Source organism: Actinia tenebrosa, unplaced genomic scaffold, assembly GCF_029948245.1.
Source record: "Actinia tenebrosa isolate PJP-AT-01 unplaced genomic scaffold, QUT_ActTen_1.0 PGA_scaffold12__29_contigs__length_12842862, whole genome shotgun sequence".
Lineage (NCBI taxonomy): Eukaryota > Metazoa > Cnidaria > Anthozoa > Actiniaria > Actiniidae > Actinia > Actinia tenebrosa.
Genome location: NW_028292572.1, coordinates 12,240,863 through 12,257,144, shown reverse-complemented (window position 1 = coordinate 12,257,144; position 16,282 = coordinate 12,240,863). Strand labels below are relative to the sequence as shown.

Genomic DNA, 16,282 nt, shown 5'->3' with positions numbered 1-16,282 from the left:
AGAAAAACGGGAATATTCACCTACGTTACAGAATAAAACTAAGTTGGGCTTCCTGTGTTATTCCATCGATTTTTTTTTATACCGACGCTTCTGGTTTGTTCTCTTAATTCCAATGAAGAACTGAGCCGATCTTTGATCATCTATAAATGAAAATGCCAACTCTACTAAAGGATAAAAGTCAAAAGATTTCCTGATATGAAGAAACAATCATCGCTGAAGATTTGTTCGGTTTTTATCGTCTATTTTACAAGTGAGTAAGCTGTATACAGTTTGTTCTAACACAACCTGTTACGTCACAGTTAGCAAAATTTGAAAACACTCGAGCAGGTTGTCTCCTTTCAAAGCTTGTAGTTTGATCATTCTTTGGTATGTATTTGCTTTTTATTTTATTGTGGTAGTCATGGTGTTGCATTTGGCAAAGAATTGAGTTAAGAACGACAAGAAAGCGAAAGTAGTCAGGCGACACAAGTATTTGTTTTGCTTCAAATTTATCTATCAATATTGCCGATCAACAACAAAATATATCAGAATTGAAGGTTTGAAAGATTAATTGGTTTTATTCTGTTAATTTAACATACAAATATACACAAGAATTTCAATTTGTTTCCAAAATTTCCTCGGTATAAAATATCATAGCTTTCTTGGTTGTCACATGATGTGATGATATAACAAGTGTGACGTCTCGTGACATCACATCCTGTTAAAGGTCAATAACACTGCTGACTTCTTTATAAATATACATATATGTATTTTTGTACTGTAATTCTTGGAATGCAATCTCATGACAAAAAAATTTCTTGAGTTTTAAATAACAATGAAACAGCCAGCGTCTTTGACCTAATACGAGAAGCTTATGACGTAACATGTATACCAAAAAAGATTAAATGATCAGTCTATGTTTGATAAAATGGCCTTACTACTTCATGTAAGACTACATGAAATGGCACTATTCTGTAATAAACTTTAAGTTTAGTTTGGATTTGGGATAGGGTTAGGGTTTGGATCCAATAGTGCCATTTCATGTAGTCTTACGTGAAGTACTAAGTTACTGATAAAGAGTCTTTATTTTCCTTTGGTTCATTTAGTTCTTTTTTCCCTTTAGTTTTTGTGTGTTTGGAGTATTAGCCAAAGTATTGAATTAAGTATTTTGTGTGTATGTAATAACTTTAACAATGATTAATAAGTATATAATGATCTATTGTGTTACAGTTGGTATCCTGTTTTGTCTGCCTCTTGGGTATGAAGTACAATGTACGAGGATATCAGAACAAAATATAGCATGTCATCCCTGTCCTCCAGGAACATACGCTAATAACAGTAAGTTAAACCAATTTGTACATGTAGGGGAATTTTTAAATTGTTAAAAATATGGCGACCAATTTGAATAAATATTGTTCTGCACTGACTATCAATATCTATTGACTAGCCTTTAATACATGTGAAAATGCTTTAACATAATGCTGGTCAGTAACTAGCCTCGTGCAGAACAATACAGTAGTTATTCAAATTGTTGGCCACATTTCAATTTGGTGCGTGGAGAAAAAGACGTGTAAGAAGCTTTGTGTAGTTATATAATGGTGTGCAGAGCACTGCTATGACATGCATTGTGCTTCTAACACTTAACAATAGTTATTCAAATTGTTGGCCACATTTCAATTTGGTGTGTGGAGAAAAAAACGTGTAAGAAGCTTTGTGTAGTTATACAATGGTGTGCAGAGCACTGCTATGACATGCATTGTGCTTCTAACACTTCTCACACATTCTCCCAATCTCTAAATGCTTATTATAACACTGTTCATACATATACACAGGACATAAGCCATATATTTGTTCATATATATATACTGTATTTAATAGGACTGATAGTTTTGGTTCGATAGGTTCTCCTGAATGTAAACTTTGTAATCCTGGCTTCTGTGAGAAAGTATCATCATGCTTTAAATGTCTTCCTGGCCATTTTCAAAAGTCTGCAGGCCAAGTATCCTGTCTTAAATGCTTACCTGGGAGTTATCAACTAAATTCTGGTCAAGCAAACTGTTCTCTGTGCAATACTGGTAGCTATCAGCCATATTCTGGCCAGAAAGAGTGTTTGGAGTGCAATACTGGAGAATATCAAGATAAAACTGGACAAAAAGGTTGTAATAAGTGTCTAGAGGGGCATTTCCAGAATAAGAAGGGACAGCAAAACTGTACAGCTTGTCAAAAGGGTACTTCTCAGAAAGATAAAGGACAAATATCTTGTAAAGAATGTGCACCTGGACAGTACCAGGATAAATTGGGACAGTCATCATGTTTACCTTGCAAGAAAGGAACCAGTCAAAGCAAAGCAGGGCAAGCTGAGTGTGTAACTTGTGAAAAAGGAACGTATCAGAACTTAACTGGCCAAGAAGATTGCAAATTATGCCCTGAAGGTCATTATCAGAATGAAACAGGGAAAACAACTTGTAAGCTTTGTTCTCCAGGAAGATATCAAAGTGGTATAGATCCAACAAGGTATGAAGTAGTTCCTCTCACTGAACGAGGAGCTGTTGAATTTAGCTTACTTGTCTGAATGAACTATGCTTGTTTCCCATACGCATCGTTTCCCCTACTGAAGTCCACCTACGCATCTTTTCATCTACTGAAGTTTGTATAAGAAAAGTCATGAAACTTATCTTAAACGAGTGTGACACAGTAAATGTATCAAAAAGGTAAAACCAAGTGACTGTTGTTGAGAGAAACATTGTGAATGAATCAAAAACTTTAGACACGAATGAGTTGACGTGTGACAACAAAATCATCTGTGTCTGTCTTTTTGATCATTAAAGTTTTCCTCTTTTCTTCATCTAATGCTTCTACTTATAAATCAGTGCCAGTGTATTACTGCATTGGTAAACTTCAGTAGACGAAACGAAGCATAGGCGAAACGATCAGATACCGTCTGAACGGTAGAGTGGTTTTTGTATGAGTGTGAAAAGTATGGTACTGACTTATACAGCATATGAACAGTATATTATGCATACAGCTTGCTGTCAATAAAATGGCATCCCATAAGAATGGTCATTGTATGAGTGTGAAAAGTATGGAACTGACTTACATTACTTACATATAACCATAAAACAATAAAAGATGTCGTAACACTGAAATGGCTTCCCACTTTCTTTAATTAATTCATCAACAATATAATGAGTCATTGTAGTTACTGTCATTAGATCTATCTTCATATTTGCCATATTGTTTCCCAATCATATGAAATCTGCTTTATTCTTACAGCACTTAGATTTGCAGTATTAACCTTATCCAAATTTATGAAGAGGAAAATGTAAGACCAGAAGAAAATTGATGGAGTAGCTAGCCACTATATTATACTTCAACATATCTATATATCTTAACATACATATCATATAATCTTAGCTTTTCATTTGTTGTAATTGCTTGATAGGAGCAGCAGAAGTCACTGCGTTCCTTGTCGCACGGGGAGCCACTGCCAGTGAGTATTAGTACAGTAATGTGTAGTTCCAGAAATTATCCATACCTTCTTTCCCCATGGAGGAATTTGAAATTTTTGAGGGGTTGATTATTGGAATTTGGTTTTTCACTGCAATCAGTCAAAGATGTAAAACTTACCAACTGATTATAATGATTTATTACAGTGAAAACAAGAACATATTCTAGCTAGTAGCCACTTAGTTCACATAATAGTTATTGGAAACTGTGCTATAATAATATGTTATTTTTGTACCTAATTCTTTCTTGGAGTCCCCTAGGCAGGCTTGTCCCTAGTAACATGGTTTTTTGGAAAGTTTAGAACCAGGTGTGTGAGACAGATACATCGTTATTATTAGCAATATTAATGCTGTGTTACATTACAATCCAGTCAAACAGGATGTATTGGTTGTGCTCCATGTCCAGCTGGTCAAGACTCTGAATATGGTGCTGTAAACTGCTCTCTGTGTGAGCCTGGTAGGTAACAGAGTGGCTGAGAATCCTTTACATTCATGTCACATTGATTGATTTTGATTAGGAAGGTTATATCTTCATTTAATATGTACATATTAACAACTTTATCAGGTCTGTAGGTTACAGTGTGACTGAGAATGCTTTACACTCATGTGATTACGAATGTCATATCTGCATATCATATTCACGTATGCTAAGCTCATCAGGTTTGCATGCAGACTGGTTTATTAACTTTGTAATTGAAACTATCAGAAGTCAAACAAAAATGAAATTAGAACAACCAACCAAGAAGCAATTCTACTCACATACTGTATGATAGCGAGTGTAGAGATCATTCTCACAACCACAGTGTTTAGAGGCAACACATTACTGGCACACACACTACACTATCTGCATTTCTTCCTGATTCATAGTTGAATCCATTCATTAGTAATAATATAGTACCCAAGGGCTAGAAATAATAGCTGGTCAGTCGGCAGTCAGAATAACCATTAGTTTTGTCATTAGTTTTACATTGTTTCTGACTTAAAATGACAGGCAAAGGCAAAGATTCAATTCTGACCAGAAATGGTCCAATGAGTAGCCATTAGTTTTGGTCTGTACACTCATTAGAATTTGCTTTTATTCTGTTATTATTCAGGAAAATACAAACCCAACGAGGGCATGATGCTGTGTAAGTACTGTCAAGATGGATGGTATCAAGATGGGTTTGGTGGCAAGACATGCACGAAGTGTCCGGCAGGGTATTATTGTCCAGTAAGTGTTCAGCAGGGTATTATTGTCCAGTAAGTGTTCAGCAGGGTATTATTTTCTAGTAAGTGTCCAGCAGGGTATAAATGTCCAGTAAGTGTCCAGCAGGGTATTATTGTCCAGTAAGTGTCCAGCAGGGTATTATTGTCTAGTAAGTGTCCAGCAGGGTATTATTGTCCAGTAAGTGCCAATGCAAACTGGGTCTAGTAGAGTTGTTTGTTGGTTCTCTCATGTGCTTCGAGGGTCTTTCTCCAAGTTCCTCAGTTTTTTCTCCCTCTGAAATCATGACAACTTCTAAATCGAATCAAGGGAGATACCTAAGCAGACTTTACTCGCATGATAGTAAATCCAGAAATTGAACCTGAGATGCCAGTAATGAGAGGCACTGATGCACTACCACTAATAATGCCACCCTTGATTCCTTTAACCATCCCCACAGCTGGACAATGTGATCGGGCCACTCCTTCAATTTCTTATTGCATTCTTGCTATCTCTTCTTTCAGTGGCCTGATTCAACACCTCATCTTTGTCCAAAATCAGAGTTATGTCCTGCTGGAAGCAAAAGCCCACTGAAAAAGTGTCTTCTTCTTATGCAACGAGACCAGGATTCTTTGGTATGTGAAACAAAGAAAGAAGGATTTTAGTTTGAGAAGGAGATGCATTTGTATGAGGAAGCTTTAGGGGAAATGAATGAGTAGGAGGGGTGGGGAATTATTGAGAAATGAGAAAAAAAGAAAGAAAAAACTGAACAAAATAAAAAGAATTTCTGGTACATGTAGGAGTAACACGATGGGAGTCTAGTGTACACTGAGCTGATGGGACGATAGAGAGAGAAAGAACTGAGGAGAAGCTGCATGGAGAGTGTGGTTGATTGTGTTGGAAAAGGAAACTAGGAAAAATGAGTTAGATAAACAGGATGCATTGTGGTCTTTTTTCGGTACAAACAACACTATATAAGGCATGATGGACAAAAGATGTTTGTACCGAAGCTAGACCACAATGCATCATAATCACTATCTCAGAAAAAAAATCTATGGTATGAATAATTTATCTTATTTTAAGGAATGCGAGCCATCGACAACACTTCTAGTGATTATTGCATTGATTGTGACAGGTAAACTGAACTTTTTTTTGTTTATTGCACTATTTTGGTTTTTAAACCTTGAAATGACCACGAAACAATAGTTTTTTAGGAGGCTGGATCTGATGTATTCATACTTTTACTGTATTTTATCAATTCCAACCTCGACTTGAAAGCATTTCGTGGTCACTCATGGCAATTGAGTGAAACACGTAATCAGTATTGATTTTTTTGTTTCTTTTTTACTTGCAGCGATAGTTCTGTCCCTTCTGTATGTTATATACAGAATAAGACGAAGGTAAATATTTTATAAATTTATCTTTGTATGATAGACTTGAACCTGATGTGTTAGACATAGTGACAAGTCTGTTAAATGTTTGATGAAAGCAACAGAAAATGATGAAAGTAAAGTAAATCGATAGTTAGAGGCAAACGACCGATTCTTGAAGTTTTAACGCGAAGCAAAATTCTCCAAATATAACAAATTACAGCCTAATTCAAATCATCAGTTAAAAATGTGAAATTTTCATGGACATTTTAATGTTTTATTTCAGGCGTGTGAATGAAGAAGAAAGATTGCTCATAAGAAATCATCCTGTTTATACGGGATGGTGATTGGCTGAATCAGAATGCAGTTAACCAATCAGATAGCTCCTTATCACACTTATCCAATCAAATTGGTGGATCTTGATGACGCCATCAATATGCACTTCACCTTCATACTATGATCCATTTGATTCAATGCAATCATTCGATCTGGAATGAATAAGAAAATTTAACTTGAAATGCTTGTTCAGCTAACATTTTATACAATAGTTATTTCAATTTTTTTAATCAGATTGAAATTATCGTATATACATTTTTATATCCACCTTGCAAAAGGTCTCTGGGATAGAGATAAGGAGAAACTTCAATATGGCAGGCAATGTTGCCTATACCTAGAAACAAATTCGAAAGATTACCTCAAGACCCATGAAAAGTTGTTTCAATTAGTTTAACTGGTTTTGCTGGAAAATATTTAGTTGAAAACAAATTCATTGATTTTCCTTTCTTGTTTTGTACAAAAATAACTTGTATAAAATATCCCTAGTTGGGTTTGATTAGGCTTCTATTATCATAAAAAATAAATTATTACACGACAGTTGAAGGGTGCTAGTTTACCAAGGCCGAAGAATATTTCTCAGTTGGAGGACCTACTCTTTTGTTGCATCAAACACAGGTATGCACACACTGTCGACTGGAAGTCTTGTTTTTCTTACATGCAGCAGCTGGGGTTGTTCTATCCTTGAAAAACATTTGCGCGTGAATAATAATAACCTCCACATTTATTTACATCGAATTGATTGTAGAGAATTTTAATTCTTTGGAATAAAAACCTTTCGAAACTGAAGAGTCGAAAGAGTTACATATTTTTTATCAACCAATCGAAAAAAGCTTTATATTACGTGCAACTCAATTCTCCGAAAATATTGTCGTCAGTGTGCGTGCGCGGTGTGGTGTTTCGTTTTGATATGATAAAACAAGACAGCAGGGGTCGAGTGTCTGATCTTCACTATGCTAATAACCCCACGAGGTTCTGATAGTTTTTAATTCTTGGAAAATGACGTTGCAAATGTCATGAATTGGCCTCAGTCACTGCGCATGAGCATTGCAGAATTAGCCGTGTTCTGATGGACATGTGACACTCACAGATCTTAAGAATAAGGCGGACCCGCGTATCTGCCAATCCTCATGAGTGAATGCAGTCAATCTTGCTTTCATTTCCTTGGAGCTGCTCAGTTTTGAAACTGCACATTTGCCATCGTTGAGACATGATAATCAATGCTCATCCACCGATATACAGGATGTCGTTGTAGAGTTTAAAAAGTGGTTCTTTGACGACTGTCCCCAAACCTTAAACCTGCTGATCACTGGTAAAACTGGGGTAGGGAAATCTCGTCTTGTTAATGCTCTCGTTGGTAAAAAGGTCGCTAAAGAAGGCCGAGCACTAGATCCCTGTACGTCTGAGGTAACGTCTTACAAAGTAGTTATCAAAGGGGTTGCAGTCACTGTGTGGGATTCTCCTGGATTACAAGACGGAACGAGTAATGAAGACCAGTACATAGAAGACATGAAGAAAAAGATAAAAGATGTGGCTTTGATAATCTACTGTGTCAGGATGGACGACACTCGATTCTATGATGAAGACAAGAAAGCCATTCGAATACTGACAGAGGAGTTTGGGAAGGACCTGTGGGTTAATGCTGTAGTGGCTCTGACGTTTGCGAACAAGGTTGAAGACCCTGATGAGGAGAACGATTTGGAAAATTTTCGGTTTCAATTTCGGGAGTGGAAAAAGCAGTTGAAAGATTATTTTGCAGCTGTTGGGCTCAACCCTGAAACAAGCAGATTGATTCCAATAATTCCTGTGGGAAACAAGGTAAAGTCTATGCGTCTACCTGATCGAGAAAACTGGCTTTCTGCTCTGTGGATCGAATGTTGCCTAATCCTGAAGCTTTGTCCAGTAAGTTTGATAGGTTTTTGTTACACCTGTGATCGTGGTTTTTATTGCCCTAAATGGAGACAGTGATTTTTCTAACGGCTAATTACAATTTATTTATTTTAATCTTAATTTAAATCTTTATTATACGCCTCGAAAACGAAAAGTAAAAATTTTTTTTTTAAAAATGTAAAAAACTATGTTACAATAAACAAACAAAAATTATACTAGGCAGAAAATTTACATGAGAGAAATCGGTAAAATGACAATTATCTAGTGACACATTTTTTGATGAGTTGTAGGTCAGTGTAGATCAGTTGATGTGAAGTACTGAGTTGTGCTGAGAAGTTCAACTTAGAACTTGTTTGGATCGGAGTGACATGGAGTGACATTTCTCCTTGAAACCAGAAGTTAAATTTTAATAGTCAAGTCAAGTCAAAGTTTATTTCCCCCATATTTGAATATCTTATTCACAGAAGGAGAATATGAAAAAAACAAGATATGATAATAGTATTAAGGGGCACTGACAACCTGAAATAACCATGAGGGCTAAACAAAACTCAGGTTGCAGTCATATTGCATTTATAAACTTAATAATATCTGGTTGGGGAAAAAGAACACACACACATATACTTAAATAGGAAGAGCAAAAAAAAATTAGACTACGAAAAAGCATATTCAAACTAATAAGTACTAATAAGTACTAATAAATAGCAGAGTAGTAATATTTATTGATCACATGATGTTAGAGTGGTTTCCATAAACCAGAGAAACAAAGTGTACTAATTAGAGTGTAATAGTCAGATAAATGCAATAGAAAACAACAGAATTACAGTGTAATATAGTACTAAATAAGCTAAAGTGTAAGTATAAGAACTGTAATTTATGTAGTAACTTGCTTATTTATTTATTTGTTCATTTATTTATTTTTCCTTTTTGAGTTTAGTGGGGAAGGTTAAGTGGGAACGTTTTATATATTGGGTTAAGTGGGAAGGTCCAGACACATATACTGTCTGGGTAATTAGGGATAGTCTCAGGGAAATATAGATTTTAGTAAATAAGAATAATGGGAACATTTGGTTGTGAGGGACGGGATATTACTGTATAGTAGACTAGTGTAAATATATAGGGGTTGTTTTAATTTAAGGGTTAATTTGGGATACGCGAATTGTTTTATTGGTTTTATAGGGTCTTAGATAGGTGTCCCCAATTAATTTATTTTGTAATAAGCTAGAACCATGTGACACATTAATAAATTTATTATTATTATTATTAAAGTGTATTTCACGGGTTTATGAAAACCACTCTATCTAAAAGAAAGATAATAGCATAATGTGATAATAAGTGCTGATAACCATCAATGATATCTATTTTTAATTGATCTTTAAATGCAGAAAGTGAAAGAGATTTTAACTTATCATTAATAGAATTCCAAACAGAAGGGCCCTGGAATTTAATATTAAAAATATCATAGTTCTAGCTTTGGGAAAGTAATAGGATTGTTTTGAAGGTAGACTTGTATTATAGGAATGAACATCTTTAACTTTAGTAAAGAAATTGATGAAGGTAAATAGATAATTGTGGTATTTATGCATAAAATCAGCTACATGAAAAGATTTATGAGGTCATAGATCGAGTTGTACAATTCTTAAGGACTTAAATAATGGACTAGAGTGATCATCAAACTTAGAAAAGGTAATAACACAAACAGCCTTTTTTTTGCAAAATAAAGAGGCTTTAATAAAGAGTAGTTTGATAAGTATTAACCCAGGTGGCTATGCCAACTAAGATTTGAATCAATTGATACACCAAGTTACCTTATACAGGATTCTTGTTTTATAGTCTTATTATTGTAACCAGGTGAAATTTAATAGTTTTATGTAACATTTGTTTCATTTTGCTCACATAGCAAAGCAAGGTATTTTCGGAGAATGGATTGTGTTCCAGCTGGTTAAGAGGGCCTGATTTTATAGAAAGACAGCAAGGGTTTGTCTTTAATCTATTCTTGGTTTTCACCTACGTCATCATGAATTTCAAAAGCGTAAATTCGCCTTATAATGAAATAAAAGTTTCATAATCTTGTAAAGCGGTCAAAACTACACATTCTGGCCAAATTTCGAGGCTGTAAAGCATTTCGTTGCGAAACTAGAGGCGAGTAAACATGACGCAATTTTTGGTTAAAATGTATGGAGCGGCCATCTTGGTGTTCCAAGTTGGTGCACCATCATGGCGGACGAAATTTCAAAGGCTTAAGATGATGGAATTTTTAATATTTTTGACTATGTTTCAATTAAATATACCTTAGATAGACCTTTAAAACGTGTCTAAGGGAAAATCTTTTAACTAGAGTAAATTATTTTACTATTTTGATCGCTATTTAGATAGACGTGACGGCATTGCGTGACACAAACTCAACCTTCATAACTCGGGAACCAAACATCGAAATGACTCGAGATTTTTTCTTGTGACTTATGACACTGAGTTCTGAAACATATTTGAGAAATGTCTTTATACGATCTATAGTTTAGATTTTGATGTTTTCATGACGTCATGTGAAAACTGGCAATTAGTTAATCCTTGTGTAAACATGTTATAGGATACTTTAGTTGTCACAGGAAATTAGAACAAACACACCCTATTTATAAACCTGTTTTAAACTTGTTTTCAATTAACTGTCAATCATTTTGTAACCATGATGCTTATATTACTTGTGATTTTGCCAACAATTAAACCAGTTCTGCCTGACCTTTGTATGGTGCACACGTGAAAGTTGTGTGTTACTGTTTTCTATAGTTGTAGTGAGTTGAGTCACATACTCTCCACGCAATCTTCTGATGTAAATACCACAATCCATCAAAATGGACCTGTAAAGTAAACCCAGTCACATTATCAATATATAAATTGAAACTTGAATTAGTGATCTTTTTCAGTCTAGTATGAAATATTACGAAATTTTGTTTTCAATATTTAATGAGAGTTTATTAGCACACAACCAGTTGTTGATTGTGTGCAATTCGATATTAATACTTGCCTCAAGGATAGATAATTCATTTGACTATAGTTAATAAATCTATTAACTATGATTTGACAAAATAAATTAGCATTCTGCAAACAGATGAAATTCAACAAATTCAAATTCAACGCCAGATATTATACTACATTGATCAGAAATAACATTAATACTATAACAGTTGCTTTCTTTTATTTGAATAAGAGATTAAGCCAGTCTTTTACAGGACCACAGATACCATGATTCCAATTTTTTAAAATCAAAATTTGATGGTCAACAGTATCATTATGCCAGTTTCTCAAATCTAAGAAAATTCCACAAGAGAACTTGTGTGTTCTTCAACACCACAGCTTGTTGAATTTTATAAATGATACAAAGAATTGCATGCTCTGTATATGTCTAGATCGAAACCCAAATTGATTTTTAAAAAGAATTTTATTATGTTCAATAAAATTTATTAATCTATCATATATTACTTTTTCCAGCAGCTTACCGAAAACAGAAATGAGTGAGATTGGCCGATAATTATCAGTAAGACAGCCTTGAGAGGCACCCTTCTTATATAAACAGGAATTACATGTGCTAATATTAAATCACTAGGGAAGATACCACTTTCAAAAGAAGCATTATAAAGAATTTCAAGCTTAAAAAAGTAAAAGGGTCATAAAGTCAAGGTACAGGAAGCTAATTTAAACAAAACATGTGGGCTCCCTGTGGTGAAGGTGAAATTCTGAGAAACCGAGCATTAGAAGTGGCTCTATCTCAGTATATCCCTGTCCTGAATCTATCTGTATATATACACCTATATACATAGTCTATGTGTACATGTATACATATGTATATGTATTCATCCCTCTTAATATTATACCTGTCATTAATATGTAAGTATGTATATATACACACCATATACACCACATACACTCAATTGAAGAATCGTTGTCGGGTTCAGAAACATAGGACATAAGATGAACTGAGATTGAAATGGCACATTGGAAATGACATAATTATATTATAATTTATTCATTTATGCCATCCATGCAGTCGGTTTAGAATGCCAAACACGTATTAAAAACAGTGGATGATGCCACGGGTCGCCGGTCCTAGCATGCATCTAATTAATGTACTTCCCATGTGCCATTTTGGTCTCAGCTTCTATGTTCTATGTTTCTGAACCCGACAACGATTCTTCAATTGAGTGTATACACAAATACACATTATACAAATAGACACATGGACACTTTAGTATATATACACGCATAGACACTTGTACATATACGCTGGTCATCAGTGAGTCTCAGGCTGACCTATGATATACACATATACACCATATACACAGACACTTTTGTATATACACACATAGACACTTGTACATATATACTAGTCCACAGTGAGTCTCAGGCTGACCTATGATATACACATATACACCATATACACATAGACACTTTAGTATATATACACATAGACACTTGTACATATACACTAGTCCACAGTGAGTCTCAAGTTGACCTATTTTAAATCGTCATTCTTGCATGTATTTTCTTCCCTGTTGATGTTTATGATTTCACTATTGTATATGTACAAGTGTCTATGTGTACTTGTAAAATTCATGAATAATTAATGAGGGTCTAAGCCAATACACCTCTAGAAATCAGGTCACATGAATATCATGTAAACCCGATACAAACCTTACAATGAAAATGCTAATTAGATATAACCACTGGTGGATGTATAGGTAATATATACAATATGAGTGGCCGTGTTGTATCAGATATACAACCACAGGCTGAAGGCGAGCGATTGTATATCTGATACAATACGGACATGAATATTGTATATTACTTATGAAACGTCTAGGTGTATACATTCATATTCTACTATAATTTTAAAGATAAAATTGAATTTGGCTAAGAAAATTGGAGTCAAAGTTTATGCAAATCAGGACGATTTGGTAGAGCGCAAACAATTAATCTGTGAAACACTAATTACTAAATAGTACAAAATAGTGCTAATTAAACAATAGAAAACAATGGAATTTGCATAAAATTGTGCTATTTAGCATTACTAAAGTTTCACGGTTATATTGTTTGCACTCTATCAGATATACAACCTCCTCCACGGACAATGATTTCTATTGTGTTTTCCTCATTAATTATTCATGAGTTTTATAATGTTCTGAGACAGCACTAGTGGTTGTATCTAGTTAGCAAATGAATTCAAAATGCCCAAAGGGATTAAGAATTATTCATGGAATTTCACAAGTTGTTTACAACATTCGCGTCCGTGTTGTATTGGCCTGGCGTGTCTAGAATGCGGGTAATGGGTAGCTGGTAACGGGTAAAGGGTAAGTGGTTAATGATTATTATTAAATCAGGGAAGGTACAATCGCTGGACCCCTCATATGGACCCCCTTATGGACCCTTGTATTTCGATTAGCACCACAATATAATCGTTTCTATATGATTATGTAGCATATATTATCATATTATCTGGGTATGTTCCTTTTTTAAGCAAACATTACAAACAGGATACAGCTTTGTTTCGTTCATTGACAACGAAAAAATCCAAAAACAAATCCAATTAGACTTATCGGTCGACTAGGATTATAGAGTTTTGACAGCACATTCTTAAACGTCAAAGCCGCAATAATATTTTCTGTAACACTAACATTTAATGCTCTTGACTAAAAATAAAATAAAATAATTAATTAAATAAAAACCAGAACCAAAAGATTATCGATTGCAATAAACACGCTATTCTTATTGTTTTCTTCTCTCCACACGCATATTGCTGGTTAAGGTAAAATGTCAATAAACGTAAACCGGAAGTGACTGTTTATCATATTCTGTAAGTTAGGTAAAATGTCAATGAACATAAACCAGAAATGACTGTAAAAAAAGAAGTCACGTATAGTTCTCGCTGATACTGTTGATAACCCACCTCTTCACAAAATTCGTCAGAGGAAGAATTACTTCTGACAACTTCAGCGTACGTACGTTCCATTGCAGTAAGAATGGAATACCAAACACTTTTAATATTAATTGTAAGTTAAGCACAGGAGAGATAAAAACGTTTGTAGCAAGGATAAAAAGTAGTAAGCGCACGTGCATTGACTGTTAAAGATTTTTGATTTGATACTCTCGCATCTGTAACTATATTATTATATTGTCAATGAACGAAACAAAGCTGTATCCTGTTTGTAATTTTTGCTCAAAAAAGGAACATACCCAGATAATGTGATAATATGTGCTACATAATCATATAGAAACGATTATATTGATGTGCTAATCGAAATACAAGGGTCCATAAGTGGGTCCATATGAGGGGTCCAGCGATTGTACCTTTCCATTAAATCATCCCGGTAAAAAGACACACAAAACAAATAGACATCATGAATTTAAAGCATAGAATCTCAGAGTTTAATCCGAGAATACTATGGAAGACACAGGTATTCGGACTCAAGCAAGGGGACAGGGGAAGGGGTTGTTGTGTATAAAGCATAAAGGAATTTGAGAGTGTCAATGGAGCACGAGGGCATAGGAAGGGAATGAGTTTCGTATGGATAATACAGATAGCAAGGGATGTAGGAAGTAGGTAGCAGCGATAATAAAAGAGGAAATGAGGAAAATATATGATTTATAGGGGTAAATTGAAAAGCAACGTGAGGGATAGGGGAAATACGCCGCGTATGGTGATGGCACGCGTAGAGGGGGCGGTGCTCATATGATGTATCGAAAATAATTTGCTTGTAAGCTTGTATGATGAGCTCACGTGTAGGTAGAACCGTAAGTGAATGTGTGCTGGACCTAGCGCCCTATCATGCATCTATCGTCAGGGGTGAAGATGCAAGATAGCGAAGAAAATCGACGTGTTTCAAGACTCTAAGCCCCAAGAGCTTCACCCTACACGTGGCGCCAGGTCAACGGGTCTGTAGAATAAGCAATTGCGGCAGGTAAAGGGAACCACAAGGAAACCGAGGTAAAAAGGAGTCCCGGATATTGAATAAAGTGTGTTACCTGGAAATGATGAGATATGTCCAAGACGACGGGCAAGAGATTTAGTCATTGATGATTCCATAGCTGTATGGCGACAAAAGGGAATGCCAGCTAGTCGCGGCGAGAGGGCTTTTATGTATGTCATGAAAGCGAGGTTCCGAAAATAAGTGGGGTGGACAAAGGGACACACAGGGCGAGTTAGGGTTTAGTTGTAGCGGATAAGCATAGAGGAAGTGAGCAAGAAGAAGAAGGTGGAAAAAAGAAAAAGGAATAATAATAATAAATCAATCAATCAATCAAATAATTTAATATATCTATAATAGTAAATAATAGATAAAGAACGAATAATTAAGAGCGGCTGTCCGTAAAAATCAGACAAATTCGAAATTTCGTGGCAACAGTCAAAAAATCGATTTTGTTCATACTTTGAAGTTAGATACCCTATCATATAACATTAACCCCTGTGCACTTAGTTTTGCAAAATTCTTTTTAGTTCGGGAGAAATTTCACTTTTTATGCATATAGGCAAATATGCTAATTTGACGACTCTGAAATTGAGATAAATCACCGATCTCGTGTACGAAATACAATCAATACTTGACCTTTCTAACCTAATAAACTTCAAATATGGTATCTCTATATGCCTCACAATGATTTTCAAACATGTAGCTGTAACGAAGAATTTCTGGAAGAATTATTTGCAAGACACAGTTTTCTTGAGCTTAAAAGTACCCTCAAAACAAGTGAGAATTTTACCATGGCCGATACAACGGAAAAGTGAGATTTTCACTGTATGTGATGTCAAGATGATATTGTTCAAGATTGTAAAAAAAAATTCTTAGGTAAATGTGTTTTTAAGTTTCTACGATCGACCAAATATGCCTAAATACGTTGTTTCAGAAAGGATCGTTTTTGCATAAATTAGCAAGTAACTGACTGCCAAAATTAAAATAATATTTTTCAAATCTTTTATAAGCCGTTTGAGACATCAATACTTAGCAAATTTGAGGGATTTTTCTGAAGAAAGAGCA

The 16,282-nt window shown here is 34.9% G+C and overlaps 2 protein-coding genes and 1 long non-coding RNA gene across 3 annotated transcripts; 2 read left to right on the top strand and 1 right to left on the bottom strand.

Annotated features, from left to right (window-relative positions):
• The first annotated feature begins 74 nt into the window (after positions 1–74).
• On the top strand, positions 75–7,160 carry LOC116305544 (uncharacterized). The gene is made up of 10 exons (XM_031715482.2): positions 75–250; positions 1,210–1,317; positions 1,881–2,493; positions 3,422–3,469; positions 3,857–3,942; positions 4,580–4,695; positions 5,193–5,303; positions 5,752–5,803; positions 6,023–6,068; positions 6,325–7,160. The coding sequence occupies exons 1-10, from the start codon at positions 196–198 to the stop codon at positions 6,383–6,385; spliced, it is 1,296 nt and encodes a 431-aa protein (XP_031571342.2). The 5' UTR covers positions 75–195; the 3' UTR covers positions 6,386–7,160.
• LOC148912276 (uncharacterized) lies at positions 6,450–15,364 on the bottom strand. Its single transcript, XR_016119393.1, has 3 exons — positions 15,273–15,364; positions 10,996–11,113; positions 6,450–6,526 (listed from the first exon to the last, which is right to left on the bottom strand). It is a non-coding gene; the product is annotated as an uncharacterized LOC148912276 (long non-coding RNA).
• On the top strand, positions 6,686–8,408 carry LOC116305548 (GTP-binding protein A-like). Its single transcript, XM_031715484.2, has 2 exons — positions 6,686–6,692; positions 7,507–8,408. Exons 1-2 carry the CDS (start codon positions 6,686–6,688, stop codon positions 8,337–8,339), a joined length of 840 nt encoding a protein of 279 aa, XP_031571344.1. The 3' UTR covers positions 8,340–8,408.
• Positions 15,365–16,282: the final 918 nt, after the last annotated feature.

Coding starts and splice junctions, on each gene's coding strand:
- LOC116305544 (XM_031715482.2), top strand. CDS start 196: ATGAAGAAACAATCATCGCTGAAGATTTGTTCGGTTTTTATCGTCTAT. Junction 251..1,209: donor TTTTATCGTCTATTTTACAA/GTGAGTAAGCTG, acceptor ATTGTGTTACAG/TTGGTATCCTGTTTTGTCTG. Junction 2,494..3,421: donor AGTGGTATAGATCCAACAAG/GTATGAAGTAGT, acceptor ATTGCTTGATAG/GAGCAGCAGAAGTCACTGCG.